Below are 19726 nucleotides of genomic sequence, written 5' to 3'. Positions count from 1 at the left end.
AACCAACCTGGTTGGACCTCTGAACAGTCCAGGTGGGCTCTTGTGTGAAATGTAGGCAAGCCTCTTACCAGGGGATACATTCTTACAGGCCTCACCGGCCGCAGCTAGGGAGATGCAACAATTATTCCCTCCCATCTCTGTGAGAGAAGGTCTACACTGTTTCAAATTGGCAGCATCAAATGAGATGTTAGTAATTCTTCTGTATCTGGTGTTTCCAAACCCACATGCTTCAAACTTGCATAAAATATATGTACATGTCCAGCTGGATGCAGAATGCAACATGGAGGCGGGGAGGCGCCTGGGTGGCTCAGTCAGTTAAGTGTCTGACTTCAGCTGAGGTCATGATCTCAGGGTCCCGGGACCAAGCCCCGTGTCGGGCTCCCTTTCCCACTCTTCCTCTCTCTCTCTCAAATAAATCAATAACATCTTTAAAAAAAAAGGCAACATGGAGGATAGAGGAGTCAGAGCTTAGGCCCAAGGTAGGTCAGGCTGACCTGAGTTTGCAGCTGGGTTCCTCTGACTAACCTGTGTGATCTTGGGTCCCGATGTCCCCTTTCTGTGACTTAAGTTTCTTCACATCTGAAGTACTGGACTAAGAATGCACAGCGTGGGGTTTTGGGGAGTATCAACATTCAGCTCCCGGCCCAGGCTGCCTTGCATTAATGTTGGGCACCTCTGTGACTTGTGGGAAACCCCACACCTGTCTTGGGCCACACCCCTGACAGTGTGACAGCCCTCCATAGCTGGGAGTCAGAAAGTGCCTCCAGGCACCAGCACCCTCTCACCCTCCATCTAGCTCAGAGGGTTCCACGCTTGACTGCTGCAGGAACCAGAACCTCACTTGCTCCTGCCCTACCTTTCATCTCTCAGGACAGCTGGTTGTGGAGTGGCAGAGATGAGGAAGCTGGTACTGCCAGCCATACCTCAGGTGTCTAGCCTGCCCAGGCCGGGCTTGGAGTTGCCAAGTGTTCCCAGGTGGCTGCTCCTATTAGAAGGTTGCCTCATGTTCTAGATGTTCCAGGGCTTATCCTGACAGACTGGGTGTCTTTGTTCATAGGTCTGGATGGCCTTAAATTGTTGTGGGCATAAGACATTTGTAAAGAACCGTAGAGTTGTTATTAAAGAAGAGAAATTTGTCATACTTTGTGATCTACTTTGAAATACTTAAAAATAATATACTGTATTGTTAGTATTCATTTTCTTAACTCTGAAAACTCAGAAATCAATTTTTTTGGAAAAAAAGTTGTTTGAAAGGTAACTGTTAGAAACTAAGTTAAAGATTTGATCCTGACAATTGTAGAACTTCACATTTGGCTCTGTAGAGTCTTCTAATTGTTGGCTAGGTCTTTGATTCCTCTTGTGTATACATCCCTCTATTAAATATTTTACTATAAAGTATATTTAGGTATTTCCTGGTGGCTGTGCATAGGTATTTGTTCTATTGAGAGCTCCCCCCCCCCCCCGGTCTCAATATGGATTCTCCAATTCTCCGTCACCAACTGGCTGTACAACAGTTCGATTCAGTTGTGACACAAACTGCCCAGAGTCAACACAGATCCCACAGGTTTAGGGTTCAGTCCCACAGGAATAGCCCCACTTCATATGCCAGCCAAAAGTGGGGTGCCCAATCTACTCACATTTCTGCCTAGCACAATACTAATCTGTGGTTCTCACATCCCCACAGTCCTGCCCTAGGTTTGGTCATTCATTAGAACAAATCACTGAACTCAGCAAAGTGTTTTATTTACTATTCCCTGTTTATTGTAAAGAATGCAACTTAGAAACAGCCCAAGGGAAGGGATGCGTAGGGCAAGGTACCAGGGTGGGGAGGTGGGCAGGGCTTCCTTCTCAGTGCACACCACAATCCCAGCACCTTGATGGATGTGTTCACCAACCAGGAACTGTGAGAGATTTTATGGAGTTTCAATTATTGATGAAATCATTGAGCATTTGTGATTAAAGCCAATCCAGCCCCCTCTCCCTTCCCCAAAGGTTGTAAGTAAAACAGTGGGGGTAACCCTGTGGTCACAGGCTTGGTTCCTCTGGCAACCATCCGCTATCTTGAAGGCCCCTTTCTGACCCAAGTCACCTCATTAACATCAATTCTGGTTTGGTTGAAAGGGCAAGTGAGGTTCTGGTTCCTGCAGCAGTCAAGCATGGAACCCTCTGAGCTAGATGGAGGGTGAGAGGGTGCTGGTGCCTGGAGGCACTTTCTGACTCCCAGCTATGGAGGGCTGTCACACTGTCAGGGGTGTGGCCCAAGACAGGTGTGGGGTTTCCCACAAGTCACAGAGGTGCCCAACATTAATGCAAGGCAGCCTGGGCCGGGAGCTGAATGTTGATACTCCAAACAACCATGAGCTTTTTTTTTCTTTTTTTAAAGATTTTATTTATCCATTTGACAGAGAGACACACAGCGAGAGAGGGAACACAAGCAGGGGGAGTGGGAGAGGGAGAAGCAGGCTTCCCACGGAGCAGGGAGCCTGATGCGGGGCTCGATCCCAGGACCCTGGGATCATGACCTGAGCCGAAGGCAGACGCTTAACCACTGAACCACCCAGGTGCCCCTTTTTATTCTTTTTAAGATTTTATTTATTTATTTGAGAGAGAGAGAGAATGAGTAGTGGGGAAGGGGAGAGAGAGAGAGAGAGAAGCAGGCTCCCTGTTGAGCAGGAAGCTTGATGTGGGGCCTCAATCCCAGGACCCAGAGATCATGACCCAAGCTGAAGGCAGACGCTTAAGAAACTGAACCACCCAGGTGCACCTCGACCCCTTTTTAAAAATAGTCCAAAGTTGATATCTTTTTTGGTTTCCTATTTTGCTTTTGCTTTTTTGGGTTTTCCTTTTTGGAAGGGCTTTTATTTTTATTATTTATTTATTTAATTGTTAAGTAGACTCCATGCCCAGTGCAGAGCCCAATGTGGGGCTTGAACTCACAACTCTGAGATCAAAACCTGAGCTGCGGGGTGCCTTGGTGGCTCAGTCGTTAAGCGTCTGCCTTCGGCTCAGGTCATGGTCCTGGGGTCCTAGGATTGAGCCCCGCATTGGGCTCCCTGCTCAGTGGGAAGCCTGCTTCTCCCTCTCCCACTCCCCCTGCTTGTGTTCCCTCTCTCGCTGTGTCTCTGTCTGTCAAATAAGTAAAATCTTCAAGAAAACAAAAACAAAAACAAAAAAACCCTCAGCTGAAATCAAGATTTGGCTGCTTAACTGGCTGAGCTATCCAGGAACCCTGAAAGGGGCTTTTATTTTTTTATTTTTTAAGATTGTATGTATGTATGTATGTATGTATGTATTTGTCAGACAGAGAAAGAGAGAGAGAGCACAAGCAGAGGGAGTGGCAGGCAGAGGGAGAAACTAGCTCCCCGCTGAGCAAGGAGCCGGTTGTGGGACTGGATCCCAGGACCCTGGTGTCATGACCTGAGCCCAAGGCAGCAGCTTAACCAACTGAGCCACCCAAGCGTCCTTGTCAGGTATTTCCAGTGCAGTTCCAACAACCCATCTCTGGAATTTAGGATTCTCAACTCTTTTTCCTTTTTTTTTAAAGATTTTATTTATTTATTTGAGAGAGAGAGAATGAGAGAGAAAGAGAGGACGAGAGGGGGGAGGGTCAGAGGGAGAAGCAGACTCCCCGCCAAGCAGGGAGCCCGATGCGGAACTTGATCCCAGGACCCCCGGATCATGACCTGAGCCGAAGCCCAGGCACCCAGGATTCTCAACTCTTTTTTTTTTTTTAAGATTTTATTTATTTATTTATTTATTTGAGAAAGAGAGTGAGAGAGAGAGAGAGAGAGAGCACATGAGAGGGGGAGGGACAGAGGGAGAAGCAGACTCCCTGCTGAGCAGGGAGCCCGATGGGGGACTCGATCCTGAGACTCCAGGATCATGACCTGAGCCGAAGGCAGTCGCCCAACCAACTGAGCCACCCAGGCGCCCAGGATTCTCAACTCTTTTTTTTTTTTTTTTTTAAGATTTTATTTATTTATTTGAGAGAGAGAGAGAATGAGAGATAGAAAGCATGAGAGGGAAGAGGGTCAGATGGAGAAGCAGACTCCCTGCTGAGCAGGAAGCCCAATGTGGGACTCGATCCCGGGACTCCAGGATCATGACCTGAGCCGAAGGCAGTCGCTTAACCAACTGAGCCACCCAGGCGCCCTGGGATTCTCAACTCTTAACAAAACATGTATTAAAAGGGAAGACTTCAGGAGCCTGAAGATCCATCAAAGAGGCCTCACCTTATCGTTTTAACTACAATCAACAATAAAAGGTTGGCTCATAAATAGTAACTGAAATTTGCTTAGTGTGTATTTATTCACCTTTTAATTTTTTTGAGGGTTATTTAAATGAGTGAAGGAATGAAATCATACTGCTAGCTAATTTTCATCCCTAGCCTGATCTGTTTGGTCTCCCTTGTACACCAGAGAGCCAAAAAACACCCCACAACGTTGTGATTTAACAATAAACACTGCGTGTTCATTAACACCATACCAAGTATTAGGATTAGATGTTTAACATGCTTTATCTCATTTAATATTTTTTTAAGTTTTATTATTTGAGAGAGAGAGAGAGAGTGCGAGCGAACAGGGTGGAGGGGCAGAGAGAATCCCAAGCAGACACCACGCTGAGTATGGAGCCAGACACAGTGCGGATCCCAGGATCCTGAGATCATGACCTGAGGGAAAATCGATAGTTGGATGCTCAAACCACTGAGCCACCCAAGCGCCCCCGTGTTATCTCATTTAATTTAATCATCACAACATCCTCGTGCATCGTTATCCCCATTTTACAGTTGAGGGAAATTTCTCTAAAGTTCAACTAGAGACCACCCCATTCCAAAACTTTTCGTGGAATTGTGTAAGATGAGCTGGTTTCAAGTCCTAGGCTCAGCCACGTACTAGCTTCAGAATAGGGGAAGGAGAGAGGGAAGATGCGCAACGGGATCCAAGCTCCGTCGGAAGGGTCAAACCGCACCACGGAAGTGGAAGCTCTTTGCAAACCCTTCCTTCCTTACCGAGGGCTAAACAAAACTGGCTACCCCGCGGAGGTACAGGGGTGGATTAAAAGTTGATCGCGAACAGCTTAGAGAAGTTGCCCGTGGCGCTTCCAGGACCTCTGATTTGGGAGACCACCGCCTCGCAGAAGCCCTTCCTCAGCCGGGCCGGGGTCCGGGGCCGCTCCACATTTCCCAAGCCCCCGGACGCCGAAGGCTCCTAGAGGTCCCTGGCAGACGCAACTCGCTAAGGCGCGGACCCGCGGAGATCTAGACCTCCCTCTCCTGAACATCGACAACTGGGGCAGTGGGCGTAGGCGAGGTTGATCTGAATCCTGGGTTCCACACTCTCTTTAGCGATCCCCGAAAAGAAAGAAGCAAACAAAAAATGGAGCCAAGTTTTCTTATCCAACTTTCTACTCTCTCCCACGGGGGCTGGTCTCTTTCTCCCACTTTGGGCCAGGACTCCTCCGGCCACGAGCACACAGTGCTGCAAAGTACCCCGGACCACAGCAGTGGGGACGCTGAGGCTTCCCGAGGTCTAACCTCGAGCGGGGCTGTTGAGGCCTAGCCCCGGGCCGGGCTGTCTAGACAGCGTACGCTCTAAGCCCCGGCAGTCCAGTGAGCGCACCGAGCCCGGAGCCTCCCGCTCCCCAGCCCCGGCGCCAGGAGCACGCGCTCGCCACCTCTGCGATCCCGCGGCCCCGCCACCCCTCGGAGCGCCTCGGAGCGCGTGCGCCTCGGGCCCGGAACGTCGCGCTGGGGGAGCGGAGATGCCTGAAAGGGGCTTTTAATCAATAGCAGAAGATACTCCTATGACTCAGGACATCCCAAGAGTTTTAGGAGTGCTGTGCCAGAAATCAGGGACAGAGACCAAATACATACTTGTTATTATACCGTATCTGTAATGGTGGGTCTACCTTTCATGTTTTTCTCTTGATTTCTATGAAAAAGAGACTGAATGTGGGGATTTAGCCAGGAATGAGAGCAGTAACAAGCAGGTGGGGGTGGCGGGGGTGGTGGGGAGCCAGCCGGCCGCGCGTGGGATAGGGAGTCGGATTGGCCCCGGCGCTCAGAGCGGACCCCCTCCTATACCAGGGAACGAACAACTAGGGCAATCAGATGACCAGATGAAGCGTGTTACTTGCGTGCGCTGTCCAATGACAAAACTGGAAAATTTAGTCATGAGTTTGAAAGCAATCCATGGATTGGGGCAGTCCAGTGCCTCACAAGCAGGGAAGCACTCTTCCCAAGGGATTTGGGGGCCCCGATAAATGAATTATTCGGGCCTACCGTGTTGTAGATACTGCTGCCAGCTCCTCACACGTGTCCACTCATTTATCGCTCGTGACCCCTGTGAGGAGGGTGCTGTTGCTTGTCCCTGTGCCTTTCCCAAGACCCTTGAGGAAGGAGTAGTGTGGCCGCAGTACCAGCCTGCTCTGGAGTCTTCTGGCCCAGGTTCTGGAAGAGCCGCCTGGGCACCGAGGGAGCTGTGAGGGAAGCCCCAGGTGGCCAAGGCCTCAGAGGAGAGAAGTCCAGGTGGGACGCGGTCCCTAAGTGCCGCCAGGTGTGCTGTGGGCCTGACGTGAGCCACAGCAGGTGATGCCCCCGAGGCTGCGAGAGCCATGGTGTCTCTGGGCATTGTGGTGCCGATTCCGGTTTGGCAATCTTTTCCCACAGCGGGCCACGCATGTGATTATCTTCCAGGAAATGGTCGTTCCTGTTGTCACTGTTTTTCTGCCCTGTGGGGCCTAAGGAACCCCATGTGAGCCCCAAGGGAGCACAGCCCCTTTGTGGCACCAGTGTACACTCAGGTCTGTGCCCACTGTGGTGCAGTCTGCGCCCCTGAACAGAGCAGGTTGTTAGCTTCTTTCACTCGCTTGCACCTCAGTTGTACCTTTCAGGAGAGACTCTGGCCAGCAAAGGAGCCGGACCTGTGTGAACATAGCAGCAGAGACACAGGCTGGCCACTCCTGCTTTGGCCCAGGCCGACCTTCCTCTGGTGCACACAGTAGATTCCATATCGTCTGACAACTGGTACAAGGCCCATTCTCCTGCCCTACACACAGTAGGTCCTTTTTATCTTAAGGCTGTTGTAACCTCTGGTACCAGAGACAGCCTAGATAGAAGCTTGGAGTGGTTGGATGAAGCAGCAGAGGATGACACTGGCCACTCCCACTGTGACCAAGTGCTCCTGCCATGTCTCGTCACATCTGTTAAGACCTTCTGGCCCTGCTCTCCAGCCTTCCCTGGGCTTCTGTGCCAAGCTGCTCATTGCCTGGTGGCAGCCTAAGCCTCTATATCTACTTCGCTTGTATGTATGATGCCGTGAGTGGGTATTAAGTGGTGGTCATTCCCCTGATGAGGAGTATTGCATTCCTGTGTACCCGGTTCAAGCGGCCCCAAATAGTGAGGCTGTGTCATTGCATTTCCTAGCAGACAAAGCTAGCATCTGGGATGTGGACTGAAGGACTCCACTCAATCAACAATATACCACATGCTGAGGATGCATGGGGTGCGGTGCAGGGACATGTGGTCGACTAGAACCTGGGTCTTTGGATCCCAGAGCTTGTAGAGTGAGAGGTGGCCACTGACAGGCTGTGTGGCCTGGGGCAAGTCCCTAGAACCACCCGTCTCCTGTGGATTGGTTTCCTTCATTGTAAAGTGGCACTGATGATTGCGCCCACCTTGAAAGACGTTTGTGGAGATTAAACCAGAAAAGTGCAGGAAAGGACCCCACAAGAGTTACCTGTTGTCTCCGAGAATGGCATCTTGGCTCTAGCAGTAAGAGCCTATTTCTTCATCTGCATGTCCATCCCACCTCAAAGTGTCATTGAATGGGATCGTCGTCAACAACAGGAGTAAAATGGTACCTGACAACCCTCATGGGGACCCTTGGGGCCAGACCAAGGCCAGTACTTGTCACTTGACAGCCTGTCTCCTCATCACATCTCACAAGGCGGATTGTAATCTTGTTTCCACTTCATGGTGAAAGAAACCCTGGCTGAGAGAGGTGCTTTAGCCATGAATTATTTAGCCTACCCCATCATTGCCAGTATCAAGTCAGCGGGCAGAGATAAAAAGATCTCACCGTGGATCCGGAGATTTACAGGTTCACCAGCACCTTATACAAATCCCTGCTTCCTCAAGCCCAGCCAGCTTGGGGCATTCACAGTTTTTGCTGTTACATTTGCAAGGACTAAAACATAATTATTTACTTTTTATATTCCCCACCCCCAGGGTAGAAACTCAGTTAATTATTATTAATTTGGTAGATCAGACACATATTTTTTCTTTTTCTTTTCTTTTCTTTTTTTTTTTAGGTAAACTCTACCCAATATGGGGCTCAAACTCATGACCCTGAGATCAAATTGCATGCTCCACTCACTGAACCAACCAGGAGCCCCAGATCATAGGCATTTTTTTCTCTCTCCCGCTTTGATCACACACATACTTTATTCTTATTTAATTCAGTTGATCTTTCTGCTTTTTCTTGTGCCATACCACTCTAATTAGCATAGCTTTGTAATAAGTTTTAATATCCGATAAGGAATTTTCTCCTTACTTTTATTTCAAAACATGCTTGGCTAGTCGTCTTAGTCTGTTTGGGCTGCTATAACAGAATGCCACTGACTCAATGGCTTATAAACCACAGACAATTATTTCTCACAGTTCTGGAGGCTGTGAAGTCCAAGATCAAGGCCCTGGCCGATTCCGCGTCTGGTGAGAGCCTGCTTCCTGGTTCATAGATGGCCATTTTTTTCACTGGGTTCTTATGTGGTACAAGGGGCAAAGGAACGTTCTCAGGCCTCTTTTATAAGAGCACTACTTTCATTCATGAGAGCTCTGCCCTCCGAATCTAATCACCTCCCGAAGGCCCATCACCAAATACCACCACATTGGGGATTAGATTTCCCCATGAATTTGGTGGGGACACAAGTATTCAGACTGGAGCGCCAGTCAAGTGTCAGAACTCTCCCCTGTTCTACCTTCCCTCTCCCCACAAAAACCCCCACTGTTTAGGAAGAGCAGTGAAAGATGGTAGAGGGCACCATACTTTTGTCATGTTCTTTTAGAGTGGCTGCTGTTGCGGGAATCCCTGTAGTGGGTGGCGGACACCCTTGCGGGTAGACCATGAATCCCATGAGTAACAGCTCTTGGCCTAGGGAGTAAATCACGCCTGGCACACAAGCGAGTGAGTTTTCGGAATACAGTCAGCTGCTACAGTGGCGGCTCAGATGGTGAAGTTTCTTAAGGACGACTAAGTCCACGGGGTCTTCTTGCCCCATCTTTCCCTGACCGCTCATGGTAAGTGCCCCACCCCACCCCTTGCCTGTTCGGGCCTATGCTTTCAGGTTTAATGGGTCAAGATGAGTTTTTCTCTTTCAGCAAATGAATCATGATGATAAACGGTGTTGGCAGTGAGAGGCGTCTCATGGTCACCTCCCTCCTCCCTCTTTGGCTCTTCTCTCTAGACTGTGCTCGTCCCTGTGCGCGTCCCTGCTCTGAGGACGCACGGACATGGTTGCTGGCTACCCTGTAGTGGGGCCCCGGCTGAGGTGGTGTCTCCTGTGTTTCCTAACACGCCACCCATCCAAGGGAGGCCAAGCAGAGCCTCATGGGTTGGAGCCATGGGCCGGGTCTCGCTGTGGGAGGTTGGATGACAGGAGGCTCATAGGGAGGAACTTCTAAGGAAGGGTGTGGGGGGGGGCACCTCTGGGAAGGGTGGACTAGGCAGAAACTTCTGGGAAGGGAATGGGGTGGGGAGACCTTCTGGGAAGGGTAGGGGAAGTTCTTTTTTTTTTAAGATTTTATTTATTTATTTGACAGAGAGAGACACAGCGGGAGAGGGAACACAAGCAGGGGGAGTGGCAGAGGGAGAAGCAGGCTTCCCGCGGAGCAGGGAGCCCGACGCGGGGCTCGATCCCAGGACCCGGGATCACGACCCGAGCTGAGGGCAGACACTCAACCGACTGAGCCACCCAGGCGCCCCGATAGGGGGAGTTCTGATCATAGCTTGAGAGGGCGGATTTGAAGGGATAGCAGATGCGGTAGGAGGGGAAAGCTCCAGGGTGCGTCCAGTGCTGGGGAAGAGGGGGGCTACCGGCAACTACAGGGGCAGGACGGGATGGGTGGGGCCTTCACGGAGTGGGAAGCGGATGGAGCACATACACACGGCCAGACACTTGCTCAGATAGCGTTCGCATCGCCGAGACCACGGAAAACACAAGTCTCCTGTGAAAATGAACTGCCTCCTTGAGCACCCATGGCCCACTAGGAGGGGTCTACCCATAGGCATCTGCCATTGCGGGAGGAGGCTGCGGCCTGTGCAGGCCCCAGAAAAAGCCCTTGATTCCCCAAAAGATGGTGCCCACTTGAGAGGAATTGGAGTTGGCGATGGGCATGGGTTGGTGGGACTTCCTAGGTGTGGTTCCAGATGGTAAACAGGATTATGTGGATGAACATCTGTTAATTTAGAAGTTATCTATTTTAAGGTGACCTGAAACAATGTTTATTTGTTTATCGTATGATGTGAAGCTTGCTTTAAAATTAATGTACGGGCTTTAAAATTAATAGGGCTCTGTGCTCAGCACAGAGTCTGCTTAAGACTTTCCCTGGGGCGCCGGGGTGGCTCAGTCGTTAAGCATCTGCCTTCAGCTCAGGTCATGGTCCCAGGGTCCTGGGATCGAGCCCCGCGTCGGGCTCCCTGCTCAGCGGGAAGCCTGCTTCTCCCTCTCCCACTCCCCCTGCCTGTGTTCCCTCTCTCGCTGTGTCTCTCTCTGTCAAATAAATGAATAAAGTCTTAAAAAAAAAAAAAAAAGACTCTCTTTCCCTCTCCTTCTGCCCCTCCCTGACCTCACATGGGCGCGTCCTCTCTAAAAAAAAAAAAAAAAAAAAGTCAAAAACAAAGCTGATGCCGCAAGGAGGAGTGTTTGGGTCCACTGATCTAGGGCACAGTGTGTGTCCAGCCCACTGCCCTCACAAGGAGACCTGGCCCCTCCTGCCATGGGAGGGGCAGAAGGAGAGGGAGAGAAGCAGATTCCCCACTGAGCAGGGAGCCCGATGTGGGGCTTGATTACCCGATCCCGAGATCATGACCCGAGCCGAATCAAGTCAGGTGCCCAACTGTCTGAGCCACCCAGGTGCCCCTTGGGTATGACCATTCTTGTACATGTACTTGTTTCGAGTAACTGTTTTCAATTCTTTGGTGTATGTATCTGGAGTGGTGACTAAAGCTTTAGCAAGATCCCTTTAACTGTGTGGGGCAAACGGAGCATGGAGGGGAGGACGTGGTGGGGGGAAGCCAGTTCAGTTGAGAGGCTAGAGCTATGACGTGAAGAACAAAGATGGTAGCAGTGGAAGAGTGAGGGGTGGCCAGATGGTGAACCCCAGATGAAGATCATGGGGGCCCCCTTGGTTTCCGCTCTGCGCACCTAGAGGGATGGAGTTACCACTGAGTGATATGGGAAGTGGCTGGAGGGGTAGGTGGCATTGAGCCAATGAAGTCTAAGCTGTCTGGAGACTTCTGGGTGGGACCCAAGGGGCAGTTAGCCATGGGAATCAGGAGCTGAGGGTGACGTGACTGTGGTGTAAGGGCTGGCCAAAGTGGAGGGGAGGGAAGGGCATGTCCTTAAGGCAGGGAGAGCCAAACAGGTATGAGGGATGAACAGCAGTCTTGTGGATGGAGACGGAACTTCTTGGGAATGTGTGCCCACTCTTCTAGTGACTCTGGGTTTGGGCCTGGGTCCCCCTTAACCCTGGGCACTAATGGAATCCTGCCTGTTCTGCCCCCTCCCCTGAATCTGTTCAAAGCAAGGATGGAGAGATGATCTAGGCCTGGCTGGACAGGCGTGTCCCTGTCTTAAGGACCTATGACCTTTGAGGACATGGCCTTAACCAGGCCTTAACCAGGAAGAAGTGGGGGCAGTTGGAGCTTGCCCAGAGGACCCTGTACTGGGAAGTGAAGCTGGAGAGGCTTTAGAGCCCCACACTGCTGGGCGAGGCCAAGCTCTGTCCCTCCCTTCCATTTGTGCCTAAAATTCAACAGTATTACGTGTAGCAATCACTTGCTCTTGGTCATTGCTGTGTGCAGAGTATTTCACTGCATGCATAGCCAGTGTAATTATCCACACCGCTGTGGGTGGGTGTATCAGTAAGTGCCCAGTCAGGAGGCAGAAGCCGTACAGTATTTTGAACAGGGTAAATTTGATATAAGAAGTTATTAACTATAGGGGTGCCTGGGTGGCTCAGACGGTTGAGCATCTGACTCTTGATTTTAGCTCAGGTCATGGTCTCAGGGTAGTGAGATGGAGCCCCACATCTGACTCCGTGCTCAGCAGATAGATTTAGAAATAAATCTTTTTTTTTAAGATTTTTTTTTTGACAGAGACAGCAATGCATCCCCTAGAAAAAAATCTTTTTAAAAAAGTTATTGACTATAGGGATGCCTGGGTGGCTCAGTTGGTTAAGCGGCTGCCTTTGGCTCAGGTCACGATCCCAGGGTCCTGGAATCGAGTCCCACATCGGGCTCCCTGCTCAGCGGGGAGCCTCCTTCTCCCTCTGCCTGCCGCTCCCCCTGCTTGTGCTCTCTCCCTCTCTGACGAATAAAATCTTAAAAATAAATAAATAAAATTTATTAACTATAATAGGGGAGTAAGTCTTTTAAAATCCTAGGGCTGAGAGAAAGAGTGCCCAAAGTAAGAATAAACCTTCAAGTGGGAGCTCTCTCAAGGTTGGGGTTCAGACTTTATTGGGGAACGGGTGTTTGCAGCATACTGGGTGGCCGAGAAATTCTCTGGGTTGCCCAAGCCAAGCAGGAAACACCTTGGTGTGGCGGTGGGCCGAGGTGATAGGGAGGTACACAGAGGGAGTTAAGGTACGACTGCAGGTCCGAGGCCTACAGCATGCAGTATCTGTTGCAAGAGACATTGGGAAGCTGCTTGCCAGCAGGGTACCTTGGGGTACATGGTATCCACATCAGGAGGGTACCCTGGTGAGGTGGTTACTAGGTTGGGCCAAGGCTTTGAGCTAGCCAAAAAGAATGCCTACTTTGGGCAGAGTCTTCCACATGTACTGCTGTGGTAGCCGGTAGAAGAGAAACAGGAAGACACCTTGTAGTTTCCCTCCAGTGCCCTCTACTGACAAAGCTTAATATGTTGACTGCAAAGGAGAACCGACTACAAGGTCCGTCCAGCCCATTAATGCAGACAGGTAATGATATGGAGCGGAGAGGCAATACATTGATAACTGCAGTGGGCTTGGGCTGTTTTCTGATTTTTTCGCTTTTATAGATAGTTGCTCTAAATGCTTCTGTACGTGTCTTCTGGCGCTCAAAAGCATTCATTTCTTAAGATCTTATTTATTTGAACGAGAGAGAGACAGAGTGATCGAGTGAGCTGCAGGAAGAGCAGAGGGAGAGGGACAAGCTGACTGTGCTGAGCGCAGAGCCCGACCGTGGGGCTCAATCTCACAACCCTGAGATCATGACCTGAGCTGAAACAAGCATTCATTTTTGTTGGGTGCATGCCCAGAAGTGGAAATGCTGAGTAAGAGTATACATAGATTTAGCTGTGGCAGATACTGCCAAGGTTTTCCAAAGTCATTATTTGCTTCATTTATTTTTTTTTAATTTTTTATTTATTTGCTAGAGAGAGACATAGTAAGAGAGGGAACACAAGCTGGGGGAGTGGGAGAGGGAGAGGCAGGCTTCCCACAGAGCAGGGAGCCCGATGCGGGGCTCGATCCCAGGACCCTGGGACCATGACCTGAGCCAAAGGCAGACGCTTAACGACTGAGCCACCCAGGTGCCCCTCATTTCTTACTTCTAAAAATTTTATTAAAAAACACTATCACCATTTTATTCCACACTCCCAATTCATCACTGGATGCAGGCCAGTTTTATATTTTTGGCCATGAGCAGTACTAAATCCATTAATAATACATGGTTGTATTGAGTTTTCTATGCTGTTTAACAAATTGCCACAAACTTAGTGGCTTAAAACATCAATTTATTAGCTCACCGTTCTGCAGGTCAGACATCTGGGAGACATTGGCTGGGTTGTCCGCACACAGTATCACAAAGCTGAAATCAAGACGTTGGCTGGGCTAGGCTCTTATCTGGAAGACCTGGGAATTACCTGCTTCCAAGCCCTTTCAAGTTGTTGGCAGATCGCAATACTTTGTGCTTATAAGACTGAGGTCTCTGTTTCTTTGCTGGCTGTTAGCAAGGGGTTGTTCTTACCTTCCAGAGGCCACGGTGTGACTCCCTCTGTCTTCAAAGCCTGCAGTGGTGCATCAAATCTTTCTTACGCTTCAACTTTTTTTTTAAAGATTTTATTTATTTTATTTGAGACAGAGAAAGAGAGAGGAAGAGAGAGAGAGCATGAGCAGGGAGAGAGGCAGAGGAGGGAGCCTGATGGGGTGAGCAGGGAGCCCGATGTGGGGCTCGATCCCAGGACCCTGGGATTGTGACTTGAGCCGAAGGCAGACACTTAACCAGCTGAGCCACCCAGGCGTCCCTAAAAAATATTTTCTGTTGGAGAACTGCTTGGTGTTGTGGGGGGAGGGGAAGACTTGGAATTGGCTCAAGGAACCCAGTGTTGTTTTAAGGCAAAAGGGAAACAAAAGTCCCATGCTCTGTAGATGCAACAATCCTACTTTGGGAGACTTACTCTAAGGGAAATAAGCAGAGTTGCATCCCAAGGGTATGCTTGGGAGTGTGCATCACTGGTGATGCACTGGGTACCATGGGGGTGAACAACGAACTATCTGGGCTTGGTAGGAAATGACACTGCTGGATAGAAAACGGAATTTTTACCCAGGCATTAAAATACATTTTTAATAACCGGGAAATGAGTGAGAAGAGCATGATCTATACAGTAGCTCCACAAGATTTATAAGACGCCCCCACGTGTGACTCCTGGAAGAGTCACTGACACGAGACAGTGGAACTTGGGGTCATTTCCCTTACCTGTGCTCTCTTGTACAGTTCAAATTAGTCCAAGTGATCACAAACTACTTTTAAATCACATGGCCCCAGTGACATCTGTTTGTGTACCCTTCCTCAGTGGCCACCCTCCTTTTCATCCATACTTGCGAAGGAAGTCCCCTTAGGGTCCACTCAAGCTGAGACTCAAGAGCTCAAAGGCCAAGGAGTCCAAGGAATGACATGGTGGCCGAGGAACAAAGGAGGCCAGGAGGCCAGGACTGCTGGCCCTTCTTGTGGGTCCAGCTGCCAGGCAGGAGTGGCACTGCTGATGTTCTGACCAGCAGAAAGCAGAGATCAGAATTCCCATGCAGAAACTTCCCATTATAAAAGTGGAATTTTTAAAAATCTCAAAACGTGGAGGGTCGTTAAGTTTTCCATCCGCCTGCAAACAGAAGCAAAGCATGCTCTTCTGAGCTTTCAGCACCTTCCACACCAAGACATCAGGCCCAGAAGCTTCAGGAAGGGTGGAAAGGGGCAGTTTCTGAGCATCCACCTGGGGCCACTAAGGTCCCAGGGGTAGCGAGAGTCCTTAGCCTGTCAGCCTGCATCGGGTCACAGCTGGGGATCTCAGAGCTTGGAAGTCACCAGGCTTAGGCCGTGGGTTCCAAGCCAGGCCCCACCAGGCAGCTTCTTTTACTTACACCCAGGTGGCTGTTTTGGGGAGACTGAAATGGGGCAGGGGACCCTCCTGGAAACTCTGATGCACAGAGGCTGAGCAGCCCTGGGACGGCTGGAACCAGAGCCCCGGGAACTGTGTCCAGGCCCTGGAGGCTCCAAGGCCCCCAAGATGAGGCCGCCTTCTCGAGCCACTCATGGGGCTTCCGGCCGGTGGCTCTTCCTGTGGATGACCAGCTGGGACTTCCAGTCGAAGCCACGGCCGCAGTCTCCACAGAAGTGGCGCCGCTGACCCGCGTGGCTCTTGCGGTGGATGACCAGCTGCGACTTCCAGCTAAAGCTGCGCCCACACTCCTCACACGCATAGCTCCGGGGCCCTGGGAGCACGCGCCGGGGGTACCGGGGTGTGCCTGGCTCCTGGGAACCCTGTGGCAGCTTCTGAGCACCCCCGACGGCCAGTGCCGGGGCCCGCGTACCCTGCCCATCTGCATGCGTCCGGTGGTGGATGACAAAGACTGATTTCCAGTCAAATCCTCGGCCACACAGCTCACAGGTGTAAGGCTTCCCTCTCGGGGCACCAGGCTCCAGCTCTGCTCCCAGCATTGCCCTGGCAGACACAGAGGCCCCAGACGGGCCCTCCCAGGCGACAGACCCCGGGCCCCGGGGTGGCTGGGCCTCTGGGCAGTGGGGCGGACCCTCGCAGTGACTCTCACTCTCATCTCCTGGGGGAAGGAGAGGTGGCAGTCCCAGATAGCCCAGTGCCCTTGACATTGGCCCACCCTCTCCCGCCAGGTGTGTGGGGCGGACAAGCTCCCGCCCCACCAGAGAACAGGTGGTTCAGGTCGCATGGAGAAGCACTCACCCGGGTGGAGGTTTCTTCTACCCTCTGTCCCTGTACACATGGCCCCCGGCCCCGACTCAGCCCGTGCCTCCGGCGGGGGGGCTGGTATCCCTGCTGGGGTGAGGGACAGTCAGGTAGCAGTCCTGGCATGGGGGCGGGTGAGGGGCTCTTGCATACTAGGGGCAGGCTGGGGGCCCTGGTAGGTGACACGGTGCCCCCAGGTGACGAGCGGGAACTCGGGTAAGCGGTGGGAGACGTGCACAGGGAAGGGCCGGGCAGTGAGCCCTACAGCCAGTGGTATGCAGACACCAAAGGAGGGGTCATGGCTGGTCCTCACCCAGGGAGACCACCGTGCCATACTTCTCCAGCATTGCGTCCCAGTACAGTTCCTTCTGTGACGGGTCCAGTAGCCCCCATTCCTCCTGTGGGGATGTGGCCCATCACCCTTGGTGCCTGTCCACCCCCCATCCTCTGCCCTGCCCTGCAGTGACCTACCCTGCCTGTGTCTCCCGGTCACAACCTTACTAATTACTTGAGGAAGCAGGCAGATTACCTAAGGCTCTTTTGCTTGATAAAGATGAAGATGAAAAGGGTGTGTGAAGGTTGGGAAACAGGACAGAGAGGAGCTGTCTTCCAGCTCACTGGGGGGATGCTGTTAGCACCTGTCCCCCTCAGAAGCCCCACTCCCATAGTCTAGCCAGACAGACTGGAGCTGAGAACCCCTTGATGGGTTCTGGGGGAAGCCTGGGGGGGGGGCCTGATATGACTGTCCCCACCTCCTTGCCTTGAACAGTGTGCTGCATTGAGAGCAAAAGGCCTGCGGACCCAAGGGGATCCAGCCACCTCTCCCCAAGCCTCTGGTTACAAAAGTAACAGAGATCCACCTTGGGGGAGCCGCTGAAGGCCATCAGCATTCCTAGATGTGGGGACCTGGCTGTGGGAAGGTTGAGAGCAGGAGAATTCACATTAGGAGGTGCAGCCAAGCATCTCAGGGTTCAGATGATGTGTGTGGGTGGGGCGGTGGGCTGGCTCCTGCCTGTTGCCAGAGGGTGAGCTCTGGTGGTCGAAGCAGGACCCTTGTGGACTTTACCAGGGGATGCACTCCCTGTCCCTGGCTTCTGCTCTCCTTGCCTCCCAAAATCCCATCATCTGGGGCTTTGCTGGGGTGGGAAAAATAATCCTGACAGACAAACCACTGGAGGTCCAGGCACAGGGAGGAGACAGCCACGTGAAGCCACAGCTGGAATGCTGTTGGCTGGAGATCAGGCGGCTTTGGAGGCTGTGGCCTGCCCACCCAGCTGTTTCCCACTGTGCCATCAGACTGTGGAGAGAGCCCGGAAGAATTTTTTAGCCTCCAAGCACATCTCAACCAGCTCTTCCACCGGGAACGCTCCCCAGTGGAGTGGCTTAGGAGAAAAATTGCTGGGAGAGGGACAGGAGTCCCGCTGTCCACACTCAGGAACCAAGCACTCCAGGTAGCAGGGGCCTCAGTGGAGCCTCCATGCCTCGCTGGCCACAATCCAGGACTGGCTGGGCTTTGAGGAAAGCCCCAGGAGAGAGGAGGCTGCAGGTTGTGGCTTAGCTATCTCCATCCTGATCTCTGGTGGGCTAGGGAGGCCAGACGGTTGTGTGGTGCTCAGGCTTTCTTGCCAAGGTTCATCATCTTGACCCCTCCGCACATGCACATGAGAGTTCAAATCCCCAAGTACCCGTTTAAGACTGCTGAGTGCTTCAAAATCCCCAATTTCTCTGTAAATGAGGAAGCCAACCCCTACCAGGCCCACTCACTCCAAACCAGATTGCATGGCCTGAGGCCCAAATTTTTCCCAATTTTAGAGAGACCACCAGCTTGTCCCTGTCCTGCAGGATCTGCAGGAGGAGCCTGATACCAACTCCATTTCTGGGCAGCAAAGAGCACAAAAGCTGCTAGCCAAGAAGCCTGAAAAGCTGACAGAGCAGAGTGGCCACCAAGGACACACTCCTCCTACTGGGTGCCTGTACCTCCCTCCTGGGGCTGCTTACCTGAATCCTGGGTGGGTGGAAGGACGTGGAGGCTGGTTCCCGGTGTCCAGGGTGCCCCTCGTGGGACTGGGCTGGATCTGGGGGGTTGGAAGGTGCTAGGAAATGAGGCAGATGAGGGTCAGGTGCCGCTCCTGCGAGCCACGGCAGGTGAGCTGGTGTTGGTGCCGCAGCCTTGGCCTTCCTCTGCCAGGAGGCAGGAGGCTACTGTGTGTGCCAGTCACACGGCAGGCAGCCCACCAGCCCTTTCCTCCTGCCTCCTGGGGACCCAGCTCTGCAGTCTGCAGTCCTTCCTGAGTCTGGGGACATTCACACTCCCTCCGGGAGCCCCCCAGACCCTGTGTGGCTCCCACTCTCACCCATCTCCTGCCCATCAGCATCTGGCTCCTCCTTCACGCTGCAGCTAAGCTGGGCAGACTTCTCCACGTGGGTGTCCTGTGAGGCCTCCCCAGAGGTTGCCCTGAGGAGCTCCACTGTCCCTGAAGGGTGGGAGCTCCCCAAAGACTCCTCCGTCTTCTGTGCTGCCGGGAGCACCACTTGCTTCAGGACATGGGCTGTGATCTGAAGGGAAGAGGAAAGTCATAGGGGCTCCAGTTTGGCTCCTGACCCTCCAAGAAGTCAACGTTGGCCACACTCACCCAGCCCAGCAGCTGCCCAGGGTCATGCTGCAGGCCCTCGACCAGGGCTACGGCCTCCTCAGGGCTGCCGGGCCGCTGGGCCCGCACCCAGGCCTGAATCTCGGGAGGCAGCGTGCCCAGGAACTGCTCCAGCACCAGCAGCTCCAGCATCTGCTCCTTGGAGTGCGCCTCGGGCCGCAGCCACTGGCGGCACAGCTCCCGGAGCCGGGCCAGGGCCTCACGGGGACCTGCCACCTCCTGGTAGCAGAATCCCCGGAAGCGCAGGCGCGCTGCCTCAGGCTGGTCCAGGATAGCCACGGGGTCCACAGAGGGCAGGCGTGGGGGGCCCAGTGGGGATGGCATTGTTGTACCGGGTGTCTTCTTGCAGCCAACAAGAGGGACCTGCAGGAAAGGAGGCGTCAGGGTGCGGGCAGACAGGCCCAGCCCAGGGGGCTGAGGCTGGTTGAGGGAGGACCCTGGCCCAGGGATGCCTGCGGCTGGGAACGCTTCGTGGAGGTGTCACAGGAGCTGGCCGCTGACAGTAACTGTGGGCCGGAGGAAGCCTTGTGGATGGATGCTTGGGAGGCAAGTTGTCCAGTGGAGCTTCCGCGAAACTGCAGGGGGTGACGAAGAGGTAGGCAAAAGGAGTCATCGCGGGC

The 19726-nt window shown here is 52.5% G+C and overlaps 1 protein-coding gene across 1 annotated transcript in view; it reads right to left on the bottom strand.

Moving 5' to 3' along the window:
* LOC113936457 (zinc finger protein 28) overlaps window positions 1–19726 on the bottom strand; it is an 80435-nt gene that overhangs the window by 9701 nt on the left and 51008 nt on the right. Inside the window, exons 8-12 of the mRNA XM_035724929.1 lie at window positions 19089–19469; window positions 18810–19011; window positions 18454–18548; window positions 16453–16545; window positions 15572–16312 (exon numbers count right to left, since the gene is read on the bottom strand). Of these exons, the coding sequence (XP_035580822.1) occupies window positions 15572–16312; window positions 16453–16545; window positions 18454–18548; window positions 18810–19011; window positions 19089–19469 (1512 nt within the window). The remainder of the gene's footprint in view (window positions 1–15571; window positions 16313–16452; window positions 16546–18453; window positions 18549–18809; window positions 19012–19088; window positions 19470–19726) is intronic.

Source organism: Zalophus californianus, chromosome 17 (genome assembly GCF_009762305.2).
Source record: "Zalophus californianus isolate mZalCal1 chromosome 17, mZalCal1.pri.v2, whole genome shotgun sequence".
NCBI lineage: Eukaryota > Metazoa > Chordata > Mammalia > Carnivora > Otariidae > Zalophus > Zalophus californianus.
Note: the sequence above shows the minus strand (reverse complement) of the source record. Positions and strands in the feature narration are given on the sequence as shown.